Genomic DNA, 19,077 nt, shown 5'->3' with positions numbered 1-19,077 from the left:
ATGTATATGATATATTTCTCATTATTTATTTATTTATTTATTTTTAAATATAATCCATTTTTTATGATTTGTAATTACGTACAAATCTCATCAATAATACTATTTATCCCAAGATCACCTGTTTTGTTTGTTTTTTTTTTCATATAAAAGTTTATAATGCGATAAGATATATATATATATATCTAACTGGTTGTTTAATCTAATGACGAAATTAACTTTTCGTTTTTTTTTTTTTTTTTTCAATTTATTCTTACAGAAGAAGCAGATTCTCTTGTATATCTCAATTTTCCCTCTAATACATTGGCAAAATCAAATTTGATTATTCATTGGTAATAACTTGTCTTTCTTTCTTAATTATTCGTTCTTAATGCTTCACAAACAAAATAATACATTAAAATAGGATGCATTATATGATGATGCATTTTAAAACAATTGTAAATATATAGGGTTTTTTTTTTTAAACAATTATGCGTTATTACTAATTTTTGTTTTTTTTATATCTTTTTCATGTCGTGTGTTAACATCTTAAAACTTAATTTATTATTATAAATATTTAAATTCTTTTTTTTTTTGTCTATTTTCTTTTCTTTTCTTTTTTTATCATTTATTATACAGCCTTTGACCAATAATCGCAAAAATTAATAATACTTTACTGTGTGGAAACCTCAATCTTGACTGCTCACTGTTTTGAAATCTTATAAAGACACCTTTTTTTGCATTTTTATTCATAACTGTTCAACTTGTTATATCCATCGTTTTTTACTTTCATCACAGCCAAGAGAAGAATCTTTTGTCGAAATATATAAGTTTATGTATTTATATGTATACAATAAAAAAAAAAAAACAAGAAAAAAATCTTTTACATTTGCTGTGTGTAAGAGAGATCGGGGAACTTTAAAAAACAAATTTAAAAATAAGAAAATGATTCTTATCAAAAAGTTGAATGAGAAAAATCATTTAGAAAATTGCTAAGAACAAACACATTATATTCTCGAATTTAACGAAGGTGTATTATATTCTGACGAAATTATTCTTGATTAAAAATTATTTCTGATTAATTTCCGACAACAAAATTTTTAACTTCTTATAACTTAAATTAAAATATTATTATTATTTTTGTTTTTTTAATAGCACAAAGTTGCCATAACAATTTAATGTTCTCTAGGAAGGAAGAAGAAATATAAAAAAAAAAAAAAAAAAAAAAAAAACAAACTGACAAATTAACAATTTGACATAGATACAAGATCAAATATCATGCATGGTCTCTATGTATGTAATAATTAAATGACAGGCTATGCAAGGCGCGCGATTTATGAATAATAGATATATATATGTATATATATATATATATAAACATATAACTCAAAACATGCTGCCATCACACTCAAAAGAAATATGTACTTTGTGAATATATTATTATACATTTATCTACAACAACACAATTTCTAATGAGTTATATGTATACGCTGCTATTGAGCTTTAAAGGCTTGTAATTTTATACAAGAAGGTGTCTCTATATGTTTAGCTTTCTCATACATATCTGTATCGTGAAAACTACGAGCTTTCCATACCATCGCATCTCCTACGAATAATAATAATAATAATAGAATCATTGAGATATTAAATATTAATTTATCAATTAATTAAGAAATAATGAAAAATAATCAATTACGGGATTGTAATACGTACTGTAATTTTTTTCTCTGTAACAATCTTGTCTTAAAGTCAACAAATATTCTTCCTCAACAGATATTTCTAATCGAAGCACATTGCCCTGATATTCGGTATGAAAATTTTCTTTAACGAAATACGGTATGTTAAGTTTTTGAGTTTTTTTTGCTATAGGATATTTGCTAATAAAGGAATGAAAAATGTTAATATATATCTTGATATAATAATAAATTGTACAATGTATATATTATTCGTTTTTGTTAATCTCAAAAACCATATATTTAATAAAAATGAAAAATTATTCTTGCAATAATAATAATAATAATAATAATAATATTAATAATATATACTTACGCACTATGATGTAAACTATATATAGGATCTGATATAAAAAAACTGCTCATCATAGATATCAATATTAACAACAAAAGAAGCAATGATTGGACAAATGTCGTATATCCATTTGCTTGCTAAAATATTACAAATTGTTTATGAATAATTATCTTCAAAAAAAAAAAAAGAAAAAAAGAAAAAAGAAAGAAATACATATACTGAAATATTTATATTTTCTATTTTTTCTTTGATACCTGAGAATGAGAGCTTTGTGATTGTGTTTCTTGTTGTCTCATCCATCTACCACCAGTACGTCTCATATAAAATTCTTGTTGAGGTATTCCTCCACCAAAGAACATATTAAATAATTCCTCAGCAGTAATGTCAGCTAAAATAAATATTTAATGAACATATGTAATCAACATTTTTCAATCAAAATAATAATACCACAAATTCATTTCAATATTTCAATTACCTTCAAAACCTCGCGTGTAATTATAATGCGTATGAGTTTGACGAGCTTGACTACTTTGTAGTCTTTCCTCTTCGGGACCATAAAGATCATATTGTTTTCGTTTTTCAACATCCGTAAGAATAGCTACAGCATTTCCAATAGCTACAATACATAAATTACATAACATTTTTAATCCATTATTAACAACCACTTACAACGTTTAATTATCTTTCATATTAAAAATGATTAACCTTTGAATGATTCTGCAGCTCCTGGTGCTTTGTTTTTGTCTGGATGTAATTGAAGTGCCAACTTTTTGTAAGCTTTCTTAATATCGCTGTCCGTTGCATCTTTACTTACTCCCAAAATTTCATAATAATCTTTACACTTTTTAATTCTATAAACGTTTGATTATTAGATTAAACAATGACAAATCTAATATTAATTTGTAATAATTTAAGTTTATGATTTTTATGTTTCAAAATATAAAATAAAATGATATATATATATATATATATATATATATTAAATATAAATATATAAATATATGTATGCCTTTTCACAGCTTCAAGTTGATCTTTTGTATATTCGACAGTAGCCTGTGATTGAGAGCCATCTTTATTAGCAGTATGCCTTTTTCTAATGGTAGGCTCCGATTCACTTTTTCCATTTTGTTTGATTAAATTTGTTACTTTTGTTAATAGATCTAGAAAAAAAAAAATAATATACAATGTCATGTTAGATTAAAAAGTCTATAGATTAAATAACAAAGGTAATTATTTATATATCTACTTGGCCATTACACTGAGACATGATGAATTATTACAAGTTAATCCATATTATCTATATTTAAACTATAATGTAATATTAATTTACATTTCTAATCTTATCGAGAATCTTGCACTCAATTTAAATGTCATTAAAATACTGTTTATAGAAATAATCAAGGTGACCATTTAAATAATCATCTGAACTTAGAACAAATAAAAAAAAAGAAAATTCATACGAAAACTTTGATCACTTACCATCTGTTTTTTGAGTTGGATATAATTTTTGTGCCTTGCGTATAAATTTTTCCGCATCTTCGAATTTTTTTTCACGAATATAACGTTCCGCAAGATCGACACATCTTTCAGCCTCATCCTTGTTACCGTCCATGTTAAACTTCAACCCCGAAATCAAATTTCTCAGTGACGAATTAATAAAATGGATCGAAAATGACAGTGCAAAATAATCAACAAATTCGATCAAGTCAGCCTATTACACGACTTTACACGATTTCAATAATTTAATAAATTATGTGATAATGATCAACATTGCGCATGATATTGGAAAAATAACACGAATGTATTGTTTAATGAATTACAACGACGACGAATGAACTTTTCCTTTACGAAAATCTCGATTCTGACTGGACAACGTGTATAATCTATCACGTGACGTGTATGTACACTGCGGTCATTAAATACTAATACACAAATATCATTGGTTCGTTCAATTTTTTATCAATCCAAAATATTAAAGATGCACATTCGTATTTTTTGATATTATTCAATAAAATTCTAACGATTAATTTGAAATGGTAAATTACAAATTAGACCAAACAAAAGTATTCCCTGCACGACATTATTTTAATATGACATTTGAGTCATTAAGGCAGTTTTCCATTAAAAGTACATAGTAAGTTGATGATCGTACTTTTTTTTATTTTTCTACCCTTTTTTTTCTATTGAAATTAATTATTACAATTATTATTTTATTAATAGTGATTTTTAAAATAATCATTGTCTAATAATTTTCATTTCGTCGAATTATTCAAACACTGATTTGTATTCGTAGTATAAAATGGCGCGCTTTCAAATTTTTCCTATTCAACATGATCTTTGATATTTTTTATTATCGATGTTATTTAAATATTATATAACATTTATAAAGCCGCATTTTCATCGAAATTCTCTGTTTTTCTTTTATACAAAAATATACAAACTATATTTGAATATTTTAATGAGAATATTAATATAATTTACAAGGTAAACAAGATAAGAAGACACAAAAATATAGTATTATTTTGTTTACATAAACGTTGCTATCCTTGTCATTATCAATTTTTTATAGTATCCACTTCCTTATCTTAAGAATATATCAAGATTGTTATTTAATACAATAATTATCCAAGAGACAGATTAAAACGATTTAAATTAACGTTTACAAAGTAAGTAATAAACTTATTATTATAACTACTTGTGTATAATTGTAATATTCTCGTATTATTAGTAAAATTAACATTAGAAATGAATACATTATCTAAAAGTTTATATTTCTAATTAGATGGCCACTCGTTGGGGTATAGCTGGTGCTGGAAAAATTTCACACGACTTTGTAGCGAGTATAATGTCTAAAGAAGTAGAACACCATGTAATTGCTGTTGCAGCAAAAGATTTATCAAGAGCACAAAATTTCACTAAAGATTTCAATATTAAAAGATCTTACGATAATTATCTATCATTAGCAGAAGATAAAGATATTGGTATGTAATAATACATTGTTATATTTAAAACATGTGTATAAAATAATAAACAAAACTAACTTTACCAATTGTTATATTTGTCAGAGGTTGTATATATTGGTACGTTGAACACAACACATTATGAAATAGCAAAGATTATGTTAGAACATGGTAAACATGTACTTTGTGAGAAATCATTGACAATGAATGCGAAGCAAACGAAATCATTGATAAAATTGGCTAAAAGTAAAAATCTTTTCTTAATGGAAGCAGTTTGGAGTCGTTTCTTTCCATTATATAAAACCATTCAACAAGAAATTCAATCCGGCAATATAGGAAAAATTCATCAAGTTATTATTCCATTTGGATTTGATTTAAAAAATGTTGAAAGAGTTAAGTACGTAACTAGATCAACTATATATATTTATTTTTATTATATAATATAACTAAATACAAGTTATTTATGATAATTTTAGTAAGAAGAGCCTCGGCGGTGGTACCATATTGGATTTAGGCGTATATTGTTTGCAATTTCTCTGCATGATTTTTAATAATAAAATGCCGGATACGATTAAAGCTACTGGATTTGTAAACGAAGATGGAGTTGACGTATCAACTTCTACAACACTTTTGTACAATGATAATACAACAGCTACTATTTTAACGCACAGTTTAGTCAATTTGTCTAACGAAGCTTATATCTATGGAGAAAAGGGAACAATACGTGTACCAAATTTTTGGTGTCCAACTGAACTACATTTACCAGGTCTGAATTCCCAAATTCCTTTGCCGAAAACTAACTACAAAATGAATTTTAAAAATAGCGAAGGATTGTATTATGAAGCGAATGCAGTTCGTATGTGTCTTCAACAAGGTATTCTACTCTTTTAATCATTTGAGTTCTAATATAACATTACTTTTTTTTATTTAACAACTATATATATGTATATTCTGTATAGGTAAAATAGAACATCCACTCATGACACATGAAACATCTATATTACTTGCACAATTAGAAGATGAACTTAGAAAACAAATTGGCGTTACATATCCTGAAGATTCAACTTTTGTAGAATATGATCTTTAATTAAATGTATATAAATTGATGTATAAATAAATACATATACATGTACATATACAAATTATATTATACATTTAAATAATATTAAGAAGATAAATCTTTGAATATAAAAAGTTTATACTCATTTATTTTTTATACGCATGAAGAGCATAAAATATCGTAGTATTCGATGACCAAATCCATTCGCGTTTCAATGGATTATACATTAATCCATGAATCAGTTTAGTTTTTAAACCATCTAATAATAGAAGAAAATATTTAGTCAGAACATAATACAACTATGAATTTTATAATTATATAATAATCTTATATATGATGTGTATGTGTATAATATATATAATATCTTACAATTTTCTAGCCAACGTTGAACTTCTTCTGGCGGAATAAATTTATTCCATTCGTGTGTTCCGACCGGGACAATTTTCAATAAATATTCAGCTGCACAAATTACACTCATCCAAGATAACAAAGTTCTGTTTGGTGTAGTAATGAACAGTGATCCTCCAGGCTTTACAATTGCTGAGCAACACTAATTATAATTGATGGGTTAAACGATCTACTTGATTTATTCGTTTACATGTCATAAATACTTACTTTAAGAAACAATTGTGGATCATTAACGTGTTCTATGACTTCCGAAGCTACAACTGCTTCATACTTCTCTTTATTTTCTTTCTCAAAAGTTTCTATATCAGTTTGAACATAATTTAATCTTCCTAATAAGTCAGAATCTAATAAGGCATGTTTCTTAGCAATATCTATCAATTGCGCTGAAGTATCTATTCCAGTAACTTCAGCTCCAATTCTTGCTAATGGTTCAGACAATATTCCACCACCACATCCAACGTCCACGATTTTAGTACCTTTCAATGGTAAACTTGTATCACCTTTAATCATTCCTGTATTAGCTAAGCCATCTCGTACAAATTTTACTCTATTGGGATTAAGTAAATGAAGAAGACGTAAATGACCATTCGGATCCCACCATTCATTATTCATTTTACTAAAAAATTCAATTTCTTTAGGATCTACAGTAGATTCAAATCTTACGTTGTTTATTACACATTTAGATGTTTCTGAAACGCTAAACAAACAAAAAAACATATTTAATATTATTAGAAGAATATTTTGTATTAATTACATTATGTTCAAACGAATGTACGTATCATTTATTATCTACTATTATTTTGTTAAACTATTTTAATTTAGAAAAACCATTTGTTATACATACTTATTGAATGAGATCAATTTTCCATAGATACTACGTCGCATGAAAATTTTCTGTGACATCATTTTTCCTTGTTTCTATTTTATCAATAAATTACAAAATATATCAATCAAGAATGTATATATTAATAAACGATTGAAAATAGATAGAATTTATAAGATTTTTGTTCACTGTATAATAGTTTAAAAAAAAATATATATATATACTACATAATGATTAATACGATAAAAAGAAAATATATATATTCGTAATGTTTCACATAAAAACAATTGACTAAATAGTTAAACTCTAGTACATGAATTTACATCTTAGTACTTATATTAAAATCCTTATCAGTTCACTACTTAACTAAAGTAATTAAATCACTGCATCTTACGACACGTGGAGGATATGATTGAATGTATATTTATCAAAAATAACAACAACCGAAAATTGAAAAACAAATGATAATAACCGATAAAAGGTTTAACCAAGCTTAAGAGAATTGACAAAATTCTACTGGCAATGTTATTCTGAATTGTTTATCGTTGATACTAGAGTGAGCACAATTTATGCTTTAATTATGTTTAATCACTTTGATACTCGACTATTCGGTAATTATTTATTTTTTATGATGTAAATAACATCTAATAGAAATCGTTTTTTTTTGTTGGTTATATTATGCGTCATAAATGTCAAATCCATATAATATTACATAACAAGTAAAAAATATAATCTCTAAAAAATTCCGATATAAATAATTGCAGTCATTTAATATTAATATATTTTTTTTATCTTTGTTTACTTGTTCTAAATTTAAACATTCGTAAATTTATAATTTAACTTAGCCGATAAGTAAGAGCGTTCCTGACTTTCAGAAACGATCAATAGATGGTGCGCATGAACGTATTGGCGGTATTTTTTGAAATGGAGTTACGATGCTACAGTATTTTTTATACAAATTGATTTATTTGTAAATTTCAAAAATAAAATCAACTAACACAATATGATGTATTAGTGATCTGATCTCGAGTTTTAACTATAAAAATCTTATAACTTATCAGTAAATTTATCGAATAATTAAACATTGTTTTTTTTTATTTAATTGTACAAAGAAAAACTAAGCTCTTATTGATATTTACCGATTTACATAAATTACAATTCTTATATCTTTACATTACAGATTACGACGATTCATATAACATGAAATCGTTATATTTACATTTAATAACGAATTTATAATTAAGATTTGAGATGTTCTCTCAAATCATCTGTAAGACCACCTAAACCAATAGATGTAAAAAAGTTGATAGCAAAACGTGTATTTTTTGGATTATCTCGGGGAAATAATCCACTGAATGCTTCCTGTAATGTTACATCTTTAACTCTTTGATTAAGTTTCGAAAGACCCATGTATTCGGAAAGTTCTTGAAATAATATTTTAATAAATATTCTATTAGAACTGGTAGTATCTTCTTCGTTTAATTTTATACAAGACAATACTTCCCATGATATAGAATCGGTAAATAACAAATGAGCAAAGAATTTCGATACGTTTCTTAACTTATTAGTATCTAATCGATGTATTGTATGATAAGAATCTTGAAATATTTGTTCGAAAGGTGTAACATAAATTTTGTTAATGGCACAAAATCGTCCTGCTAACAATCCAAAAAATTTTTCGTACGTACGCATTTCCGCGCAACAATCTAGAAACATATGACAAAGTTCTATTTCTTGTCCTGGCTTAAGTTGCATTTTCATTAATTTATGCGCACATTCTTCAAAATCTAGTGATGAATGTATAGTTAAATAAATAGTTCTTCTAAGAGCTGTTAAATTAGTTTCCGTATTGTCTACAATAACACCTTCTTTCTCTTCAGTATTCTCAGCATTGCTATCTTCTTCATCTGAAGTTCCTTCCTCATTGTCACTGCCTTCAGAATCGCTGTCATCTGAACCAAGAATTTCATTGCTCAATTGTTTATATTTTTCTTCATTAGCCACATAATCACTGTCAAACTTGAAAACATTTAAAATGTCTTGCGAATCTATTGCCTCGTCTAATTGTATGAGATGCGTGAATTGATTTTCTTCCTCTACAAGATCTAATTCTGGAGGAATTGCTGGATGATCTTTGAAGCCATCCTTTCGAATTTGAAACATGACTTCAATCATATATTGAACACGCTTATCCAACTGACCCTCGTGCAATATATTTCTCAACATTTCAAAAATAGCTTCAATACCTTTACGAGATACTTCTGTTAATTTCATACCACATTCTTTCAAGAATGCTATGGCAACTTCTACAGAATCATCTGTAGGTGTTTCAACGAGTAACGTTAAAATCTCTAAAGGTAAAATTTCGTGTGCCACACGTTGATTCAAAAGATGTGCTACAAATGTTCCAGATGATATACAGAGAGGTTTGTCATTTCTACGAAAACCACGTTTAAATTGTATAATTAGTCGCTTCAATATTAATTCACCAATATTAGGAAATTTTGAATTAATAATAGCTGTAAGTGCTGCATAAACAGGAGTGAAAGTTGGAGAAGCAGCTTGAGCTTGTATAATAGAACGAGCTAACAAACCTCTTCCCCTAACAATATTTTCTCTTAAAAGTTCCCTTGTTATAAGACCAATATTGCTCACGTTTACTTTATTAATACTACCATGAATTGATTTCTTTAATGCTTCCCATGCAATCCGCTGATATGCAGCCCCAGACTTGTCCGTGATATTTGCTTGCATCATACGCAATTTTGCTGGTGGTATATAGGCACCTCCTGTTTTTGCTGTTAATACATCATGAGTCCTTTTCCGATTCTCCGGCATTGTTTCTGTTGTAGTTTTTCTTTCCGAATATTTATCCGAATATTTATCCGAATGTTTATCCGAATGTTTATCCGAATGTTTATCCGAATGTTTATCTGAATGTTTATCTGAACGTCTTTCTGAACGTCTTTCCGAACGCCTATCTGAGCGTCTCTCCGAATATCTTTCTGAACGTCTATCCGAATATCTTTCTGAACGTCTATCCGAATGTCTATCGGAATATCTGTCAGAATATTTATCCGAATATTTATCCGAACGTTTATCTGAATATTTTTCCATGTTTTTTTTTAAATAATATAACTAAATTTGTTCACTGTGCACACAGAAGAAAACCAAGTTCAACATGAACTTATAAGCGCTCGAAGAAAACTTAATACAAGTGTAACGTGTCACAACATTTTTAACTGCGCCATCTGCATTACATTTATCGAATTAAATTTTCTAAACATTTGATATTTCTTTTTATAATATATTAATTATAAATATGTATTATTAATATATTTTATAATATATTAATAATAAATATGTTAAATACTATATTATAATATTATTATTACACATTTAATTTCTTTTCTATTTTAAATTTATTTTAAAATTTTGGACTAAATTGTCATTGAAAATCCACCAATAGAAATGATTCTGAAATCCAACAACCAATAGAAATAATTCTGAAATCCAACAACTAATAGAAATGGTTCTGGAATCCAACAACCAATATAAATGATTCTGGAATCCAACAACCAATAAAAATCACTTTCCGTTATGTGATATATATATATATATGTTGTATATATATATATATATATATATATATTGATGTTACTTCATTGATTATATTTGAACTATACAACCATATTCTAGGCTGTCCTCGGAATATCTATGGAACTTGCAAACTTTTCCTCACTATCTCTACAAGTATACCTGGGGAATGACCTAATCGTCTTGTAGACGGCCATTTTTGGTTGCATTGTGGAAGTGTTACCAGTAAGTCATCGATATTTAATTTCAGTTTAGAATCAGATGTTTTTCTAAAATGACTATTTGAATGTTTATTTAAATTATTATTTGAGAAGATTTTTCGATTAATTTCAAGGTTCCTTGTAGTCGATATTTTCGTTTTCTTTTAACAGTTATTTAAATGTTAGATAACTTTCTGTATATACATTCACGTAATAAGATTTTACGTATTTTCAAAATTAATCATATGTGTTTTAAGTTTGTGAAAACATAAAAAATCCAATGTAAATGAAATATATTATAATTTAAACAATTTGAATAATTATAAACTTTTTTTCAACAATCTGTCTTTTTCACATTCCATATTTTGTAACCAAATTACAAATTGTCTATTTGTATTCTTCTGACATTTAACTTAATACTTCTTTAACTAAAAAAAAAAAAAAAAGTCAGAATTTAATATAAATAATATTTTATCGAAGATAAATTAATTTTTATATGATATGATATAATACTAAGAGTTTATAGAAAAGAAGTGTTCTATTATTAATTTGTGTATTACATGTATGTTTTCAATAATTGTTACAGTAAAAGATGAATAAGTTAATGAATAACCGAGTTATTCTAGCTTGTTTGCATAAAAGTCCCAAGCAACTTTCAAGGAACTTACAGTATGGCTTATCTGCTATTGGTAACAGAGATGTTGTTGGTCCTGGACATAACAACAGTATTTCATACATAGATCGTACAGATTTTCCAATGCCTGCTGTTCGTTTTAGGCCTAATACTCCAGACGTGCTGGTATTTATATTTATCTATATTGAAAAATACAATGTTTTTACACTTTATTTATATTTATATAAGTTCTACATATTAATATTATTTTAGGCTTTAAGAGAAAAAGAAAAGGGAGATTGGAAAAAGCTTACGATAGATGAAAAAAAGGCATTGTATCGTGCCAGTTTTTGTTCTACTTTTGCAGAAATTGACGCACCTACAGGAGAATGGAAACTCATTTTAGGATACAGTTTAGCTCTTGGAGCTCTCTCCATATGGTATTTCATGTTCTACAAACAATTCGGTAAAGTATTACTTTATGTATATTCTTAATATATTTCTATTATTAATAACAGTTACTTTTAAGTATTATGGATAAAGATAAGATATTCATTTTTTTTTCTATTTCAGTCTACCCACCACTACCAGAATCATTCGATGAAGAACATCAACTTGCACAGTTAGATCGTATACTAAAAGTTGAAATGAATCCTATTACAGGATTACCTGCAAAATATAAGAATAATTAAATTATATTTAAATTAGTAGACGAAAATGCAATTGTACAGTATCTTAATGCAAACGTTCCATGTACAAATTGTCTGAGAATGTTTAAATAAATACTTTAAAACCACAGGATTCTTTTTTTATGTTACATCAATACATATTGTTTTTTATTATTATTATTATTATTATTATACTAAATATATAAATTAACAAATAAATATACATGCAGTAAAAATATATATATATATATCGTTGCATTTGAAATATTGCTCCATAATTTATTTTCTACTATTTCTTGTTAGACGCAGTAAAATTCGAATATTTTCAATGAATGACAATAAATTCTAAGATTTGAATAGATTAATTTAAATGGATTATGAATAACATAAAATATTTAAGTTTATAAACATTATTTCAATAAATAATTAATATTTTAATTAACTTATCTCTACTTTAATTACTTATCTAGAACATAATTAACTTGTTGATGTAATTAAATGATAATTAAATAGTGAATTATAGACAATATGTATATAAATAGATATATATATTAAAAAAAAAAAAAAAAAAAAAAAAGAAAAATGTCAATATTACTAAGTTTTCAAATGAACATATATAAATAAATAAATAAATAAATAATAATTGTGAGATAAAACTTATGATGATATAGAAAATTTGTATTATCAAAAAATTGAATTTATTTCTAATATATTAGCACCTAAATTGTTGAATGCTGTAAAAAAATGGACAATTTGTAAGATTTTTTTTAAGGGCAATTTAAAAACTTATTAATTACTGGAATGTTATACCTCAATAGTAAAAATAAATACAGAACAATTCTCAAGCATTAATCGTTTGAATTTTAAAATGATATTATATCAAAGCTTTTTCGCAATATTGTCATTTCTACAGAATGAAGAAGAATTCTTGTTTATTTTTTTTATTTTCGCTAAATGCAGTATAGCTTAACTTGATGATTGATTTGTTCCTTCTTTTTGTGTGGTGCTGACATATACCGTCTTTTTATTGAAGAGTAATACAATATTGTTGTTTGGGGGGATATAAAAAGATATCAAACATTGTTAAGAAATCAGACAAGCTGTATACAAAATAAATACATCTGCAAAAATTGCGTTATTTTTTTTTCTTGTTGTTGTTCTTTTTTTTTGGCTTTTTTTTTTTCAAGAAAATACTACAAAAATTGAAAGCAGATTGCTATAATAGTTATGCACAATACTTATATTTTATTTTTTATTTTTTTTTTTTATTATTCTTTTCTTAAATACTTTGATAAAAATTTTTTTTTTATTTACCCATTCACGAAACTTATTTATGATTTCAATAAAATCCAAAAAATATACTAAATAATTATTATTACATTGGAAAATATATTACAAAATGAAGTTCATTAATATTATTAATATTATTATTATATTATTATTATTATATTATTATTATTATTATAATTATTATTATTATTCTTTTTTTTTTTTTTTTTTTCTTTTTTTCTTTCTTTCTTTTTTTCTTTTTTTTTACTCCACGAATGCGGACTCACATGTACATTAAATATTATTGTAATATTATTACTGTAACAAACACTAGTTTTTTTTTTTTTTTTTTTTTTAGGTACATACAAAATAAAAAAGTTTAGTAGATAACTGTTAGACTTATTTTTCTATGTTTGATTATGTATATTACAATATTTACATTAGGTAAGTCCCAATATCACCATTTTTTCTCTTACCCTCGCTTATTATAAGAATATAGTTTCATATAGAAAACTAAGTCTTTATCATAACTACAAGAGCAAGTTGTTTTACAGTTTTGTGAAATTTTTCAGAAAAATTTATCGCAACTAATACTCGTGAATATCAATCGTATCATATATATATATATAAATGTATTACAATGAGTGTTTTCATTTCTTTTTAATTTCTTTTTTTTTTAAACCGGGTATGAACACAATTGCTATTCAAAGGTGGCAATAAGTGTGTGTTGTGTATGTGTAATGCTAGAGAAGAAACAATATTTAACAAAATATTGTTATGTTATTATTTTTTTTTCTTTTTCCTTTTTTTCCTTTTTTCTTTTTTCCTTTTTATACTTTTATGTGCAATATGTGCAATTAATGCAAAGAAAATTGAACCTAGCCTAATTAGAATTATATTACAATTCTGTACGCGCGTCTTTGGTATACAAGCTCTGTCGTACAGGAGTGAAATATTAATTCTTGGAAAAATGAAAAATATAGCTACTTCAGGGGTATCTTTTGTACTGTCAAGAATAATATCGTATTCGAATTGCAAATGCTTAATTGTAAATATTTAACCCCTTCTGCAGACTTAATGGAGACAAACTTACGAGAATGATGACGCGACAGAATGATTTAGTTTATATATGTGACAAATATGATTTGCTGTCGCTTTCATAATATATCACACGATTATAAATATTAAACCTCGTGTCTTAAGTGATATTTTCTTGTTTTTCTTTTCTTTTTAACATTGTTCAAAATTACTTTGCACAATTCATCACCGTACACAATCTCCCGGGCCACGCTGTGCCACGCATTGTTTCTTCCTCTTCAATGTGTGTGGTCTTGAATTTGGACTGTGACTAGTGCTATTATTATGACTACCATTACTGTGAAGATTATGTTTTATTTTATTCTGTCCACCAATATTATTATTTATACCACGATAATTTCCCCTTGAACTGTGCTGATGATTTACTGTTTCAAAAATCATATTTTTACATAATAACGATTTAATATGCTTTCCTTTTTTTCTTTTTATTACTTATAACAACGTGTTACGTACAATGAGAAGTCCCTTTAAAAGGTTTCTTCCAGTTAGAATGATGATGAGCTTGTTGATTATTATATACATGTCTCTCTTTAGTATTCTCCTCTCCTTTTCCACCTGTATTAGGTGAATTTCCACGACTACATTCGGAATCCTTTAAAAGAAAAAGGATATACATATATTCTTATATTGTCTATACTAATCACACACTTATTATTATTATTATTATTATTATTATTATTATGTTTTATATCTTATCAAGGAAAATAATAATACTTTGAACAATAAACAAACAATCAACAAATTTACCGTATCACTTGCCGGTGCTGAAAGAGTGGATGCATCGGAACCAGTTGAACTGGACAACGAGTCGACCTCACTTAACGGAACCGGGAATGTTTCCTTGATCCATCTACGATATTCTATTACTTCATCTGTCACACGAATTATTCTTCCCAATATACTGTATACAATAAAGATATAATGTTTATTTTATTTGATTATATTTTTCTTTTCATTTCAAATGATAATATACAAATTGTCGATTTTTTTTTTTTTTTTGACATACAAAGTAAAATATAATAGAAAGCTATTTGCGTAACCTTTAAAATTATAATCTAATTCAACCTTACCTTACTTTATTTGCATCATTAACTAGAATATTTAAAGGACTGACTGCCTGAGAAAGAACATAATATGCCCAATCGAATGCATCTTTTACATACAGTGCACCATAACTACTACGGCCTATGTCATTACCAGGTGTAAGTGGATCTTCGATGCATAATAAAGAAGGTCGATGTCCATCTATCATGTCTCGTTGAACCTATAATTTATTTATTATTCACAATTATTTTCACAAAAAAAAAAAAAAGATAAAACAATATTGTAGGTTACATTATAGTAATATATGTGAGAATAATCAATAAGTACAAAATAATTACTGAATACTATATGATCTCATTTATGATGTTATAATATATTACTTTTGATTGAAACCTAGTATTTATTTTGCAGTATAAATATTTGTTACCTCTTCTTTAGATATGTAAGTACCACCATCCTTAACTCGAATGCCTGTTTTAACATAATTGAATTTCCTACCATACAGTTCCAAAAATTCAATCAACAATACTCCTAGATTAGAACTTGAGCAATAAGCATTTTGCCTAGGATGTAACTAAAAATAGTATTCCTTTATTATATATTCCCTTTACTTTAATTGATTACTCATGTGATCAATTAATTCAATAACGTAGATATAATATTATTTTATACTTAGACTATATAAACTTACTTGCAAAAAACTGATGGTCATAAGTATCAAACTGTATGAAGAAATACCACCAGTAAATACTTCATTAAGATCTCTTTGTAACAAAAACTGTTTTAGTACCATAACAAGCTTTTCTAGTACAGGAAATCGTCTTTTAAATGAGTTTATCAACTCAGCCGATTTAACACCGTTATTCATGTTAAAACTAATGTCTACTTTTATTTCTGTTTCTTTATCAGTTAGTTTAACTATTGGAACGCTTGCCTTATCCAAAACTTTTATTGAAGATGGCTCAGCAATGTTTTGATCTAATAAAGCACGTTCCAACGTACGCAGTGGAAGATTTGTCCACATTCCAATTACAACTAAATCTATGTCACTGTAAACATTGTTTTGTTTTAAAGCTTTTTGTTTATTATATTGTCAAAAAGACAGTCTTATTAATATTTTAATTTCAATGACAGAGATGCAAGATAAATATAAGAATATTATGTTATTCTTTTCTTTTCTTTTTCTTTTTCTCATAATTCCTAGATCGAAATAGATCATCAATGATAAAAAATGTAATTATAGTACATACCTAGTGGGTAAATATAGACCTGTTCGAAAACTTCCAAACACTTCAACTTTTGAATCCGGCCAAAGATCGTATATTACTTGCTCTATACGTTTAACCACTCGCACTCTTAAACTATGTTCTTCATTGGATGGACACATGTACGAGAAGAAATCTTCTATTTCTTCATGTAACCTAAATAACAAAATATCATTTACATATTTTACCGGGGCTCAAATTTCATTTATTGCAAATATATTATTCTTTGTATTTTCCCATCGTTATTAATCAAAAGTTCAATACATTATTTTTTTTATATTTTTATTTTTATTCGTATGTTTTTGTATATATTTTTCTTTTTTTTTTTAAATTTATTATTATTATTTCTTATAATAATAATAATAATAGTAATTATTAAAATGTCAATTTGTATCATTTAACAATGTCCAATTGTACAGCAGTGAATTTTTTCGCATAAAATAATTTAGTAATATATATATATTTCTTTTTTTGGTTAAATAAATGATCGTATAAAAATTACAATTTATCTGAATAATTAATAAATAAAAAAAAAGAAGAATATTAAATAATAGACAAAAGTTAGTTTGTGCGAATAAGTATTTCAACCAATCATTAATTCCAGATTCCATAAATATTCTATTATGTAACAATATTCGAGAAGAGTAAAAAAGAAGCATGTGTTAAAATCTTGCTGCTCACCAATTCCGTTTAATAGTAATAATAAGTAAACAGTAAAACATGGGGATTAAGTGTTGAAGTATGAAATCGATCGATCGGTTGTCAGACCTCTCTCTCCACTCGTATTGCAATATTTTCGAGAAAGAGAGAGAGTCGCAATAATTAGTCAAAATATTGAGGAAGAGTAAATGATAATGGGGAACGTATACCTAACCTTATAATGCCCATATGGACAAAGCATCTATGCGAGTATAAGAATATAGTTAAAGTAACATAATAAGTAAGGGTTAGATAAAGGTAAATGCATGCTTACCCAATAACTCCTTTAGAATAATGTTTATTAGGCACACGCCACGGGCATCCACCGTATTCCCCGACCAATGCATCATAATTGTAGTTCATGCCGTAGGTACTAGCACGATTATCACCTTTCCTACGTGATGGGTTATAATAACTATTGCAAGTATTTTGCTGGCCACTCGCCACCGAACGATTATTAACCGAATCAAAAGCTATAAAATCCTGCTGCATCTTAACGCCCATTACGTTTGACGACGAATCGTTCTTCAGGGTTAAGATATCGAGACCTTTCTCAGCTTCCCAAATGTGTAACCATAAGTCCTTAGCAGGGCCGAACTGCTCCGGTTGATACCAACCGATAGTCGGATCCATTAAACAGTTATGGATTCCGTATCCGGCGATAATTCGTTTTCGCACACTACACTACGATTCCAATCTTAAGTCAACTTTAATTGAAAAATTATCTGCTTTATTGTAACCTGCGAACACTACCAAATTCATACATACAGCCGATGAACGCAAACAAACTACGGAGAGGTTCATGTCGATGTACTCCTTTGAGAATGGGAGTAGTCCGAGTGCCATAATATCAGATGGCGCTCAATTCAAAAAATCTCTTATCATTTGATACTTCTTTTCTTATTGTTTTTCCTTACAATATTAATCTATTAACACCATGCATTTGGTCCTATTTACTTTTTCATTTACAATACTATTTCATTGGTCATCTTTTTCATTTATTCAAAGATATCAATTCAAATGTTATTATAGGTAAAATGATCATTCGAAAATGACAGTTCATTCATTCGTTCTATGTTAAATTCACTTTTTGTCCTATAATATTGTCATTTAATTAAAAAATAAAATCAATTTCATACATATTAACTTACTTTTTATTCTATTTTATAATGACCTTCATTCAATATGGATAATTAATTCTTTTATTGTAAATATCGATCTAATTTTTTAATTGATGATAGGTCAGGGTTATCAATAAGTCATTGTCGCGTCTCAATCTTCAAGGTATTTAATTTAAGCACGACAATTTCTGAAAAAAAAAATAAACAAATGACTATCCAAGTTTATCTAGAATTGAAAATCAGCTGTT

The 19,077-nt window shown here is 26.7% G+C and overlaps 6 protein-coding genes across 7 annotated transcripts; 2 read left to right on the top strand and 4 right to left on the bottom strand.

The window, feature by feature from the left end:
* Window positions 1-216: 216 nt before the first annotated feature.
* LOC107072518 (dnaJ homolog subfamily B member 12) lies at window positions 217-3,862 on the bottom strand. The gene is made up of 8 exons (XM_015332518.2): window positions 3,484-3,862; window positions 3,014-3,164; window positions 2,710-2,855; window positions 2,480-2,620; window positions 2,259-2,392; window positions 2,026-2,141; window positions 1,690-1,853; window positions 217-1,582 (listed from the first exon to the last, which is right to left on the bottom strand). Exons 1-8 carry the CDS (start codon window positions 3,614-3,616, stop codon window positions 1,470-1,472), a joined length of 1,098 nt encoding a protein of 365 aa, XP_015188004.1. The 5' UTR covers window positions 3,617-3,862; the 3' UTR covers window positions 217-1,469.
* Window positions 3,863-4,330: 468 nt separating this feature from the next.
* LOC107072515 (trans-1,2-dihydrobenzene-1,2-diol dehydrogenase) lies at window positions 4,331-6,096 on the top strand. Its single transcript, XM_015332513.2, has 6 exons — window positions 4,331-4,488; window positions 4,574-4,670; window positions 4,787-4,985; window positions 5,070-5,361; window positions 5,441-5,838; window positions 5,924-6,096. Exons 3-6 carry the CDS (start codon window positions 4,787-4,789, stop codon window positions 6,049-6,051), a joined length of 1,017 nt encoding a protein of 338 aa, XP_015187999.2. The 5' UTR covers window positions 4,331-4,488; window positions 4,574-4,670; the 3' UTR covers window positions 6,052-6,096.
* On the bottom strand, window positions 6,030-8,122 carry Coq3 (ubiquinone biosynthesis protein COQ3, mitochondrial). Its single transcript, XM_015332515.2, has 5 exons — window positions 8,058-8,122; window positions 7,277-7,350; window positions 6,640-7,129; window positions 6,394-6,574; window positions 6,030-6,283 (listed from the first exon to the last, which is right to left on the bottom strand). The coding sequence occupies exons 2-5, from the start codon at window positions 7,336-7,338 to the stop codon at window positions 6,171-6,173; spliced, it is 846 nt and encodes a 281-aa protein (XP_015188001.2). The 5' UTR covers window positions 7,339-7,350; window positions 8,058-8,122; the 3' UTR covers window positions 6,030-6,170.
* ncm (pre-mRNA-splicing factor nucampholin) lies at window positions 7,622-10,474 on the bottom strand. Its single transcript, XM_015332511.2, has one exon. It carries the CDS (start codon window positions 10,370-10,372, stop codon window positions 8,495-8,497), a length of 1,878 nt encoding a protein of 625 aa, XP_015187997.2. The 5' UTR covers window positions 10,373-10,474; the 3' UTR covers window positions 7,622-8,494.
* Window positions 10,475-10,917: 443 nt separating this feature from the next.
* On the top strand, window positions 10,918-12,461 carry LOC107072506 (cytochrome c oxidase subunit 4 isoform 1, mitochondrial). The gene is made up of 4 exons (XM_015332498.2): window positions 10,918-11,077; window positions 11,639-11,851; window positions 11,939-12,131; window positions 12,239-12,461. The coding sequence occupies exons 2-4, from the start codon at window positions 11,645-11,647 to the stop codon at window positions 12,355-12,357; spliced, it is 519 nt and encodes a 172-aa protein (XP_015187984.2). The 5' UTR covers window positions 10,918-11,077; window positions 11,639-11,644; the 3' UTR covers window positions 12,358-12,461.
* Window positions 12,462-13,161: 700 nt separating this feature from the next.
* LOC107072508 (terminal nucleotidyltransferase 4B) lies at window positions 13,162-18,982 on the bottom strand. Of its 2 annotated transcripts, XM_089176490.1 has the most exons (9): window positions 18,477-18,982; window positions 17,983-18,392; window positions 16,995-17,165; window positions 16,436-16,793; window positions 16,172-16,318; window positions 15,771-15,964; window positions 15,448-15,601; window positions 15,154-15,292; window positions 13,162-15,065 (listed from the first exon to the last, which is right to left on the bottom strand). In XM_089176490.1, the coding sequence occupies exons 1-9, from the start codon at window positions 18,552-18,554 to the stop codon at window positions 14,866-14,868; spliced, it is 1,851 nt and encodes a 616-aa protein (XP_089032616.1). In that variant the 5' UTR covers window positions 18,555-18,982; the 3' UTR covers window positions 13,162-14,865. The 2 variants fall into 2 exon arrangements, with proteins under 2 accessions (XP_089032616.1, XP_015187987.1); XM_015332501.2 differs by having other exon boundaries at window positions 17,983-18,482.
* Window positions 18,983-19,077: the final 95 nt, after the last annotated feature.

This window comes from Polistes dominula, unplaced genomic scaffold, assembly GCF_049000335.1.
Source record: "Polistes dominula isolate Pdom_NZ unplaced genomic scaffold, Pdom_raw_medaka contig_25, whole genome shotgun sequence".
Lineage (NCBI taxonomy): Eukaryota > Metazoa > Arthropoda > Insecta > Hymenoptera > Vespidae > Polistes > Polistes dominula.
The sequence above is the reverse complement of the archived record's forward strand: the minus strand, read 5'-3'. Positions and strand labels throughout refer to the sequence as shown.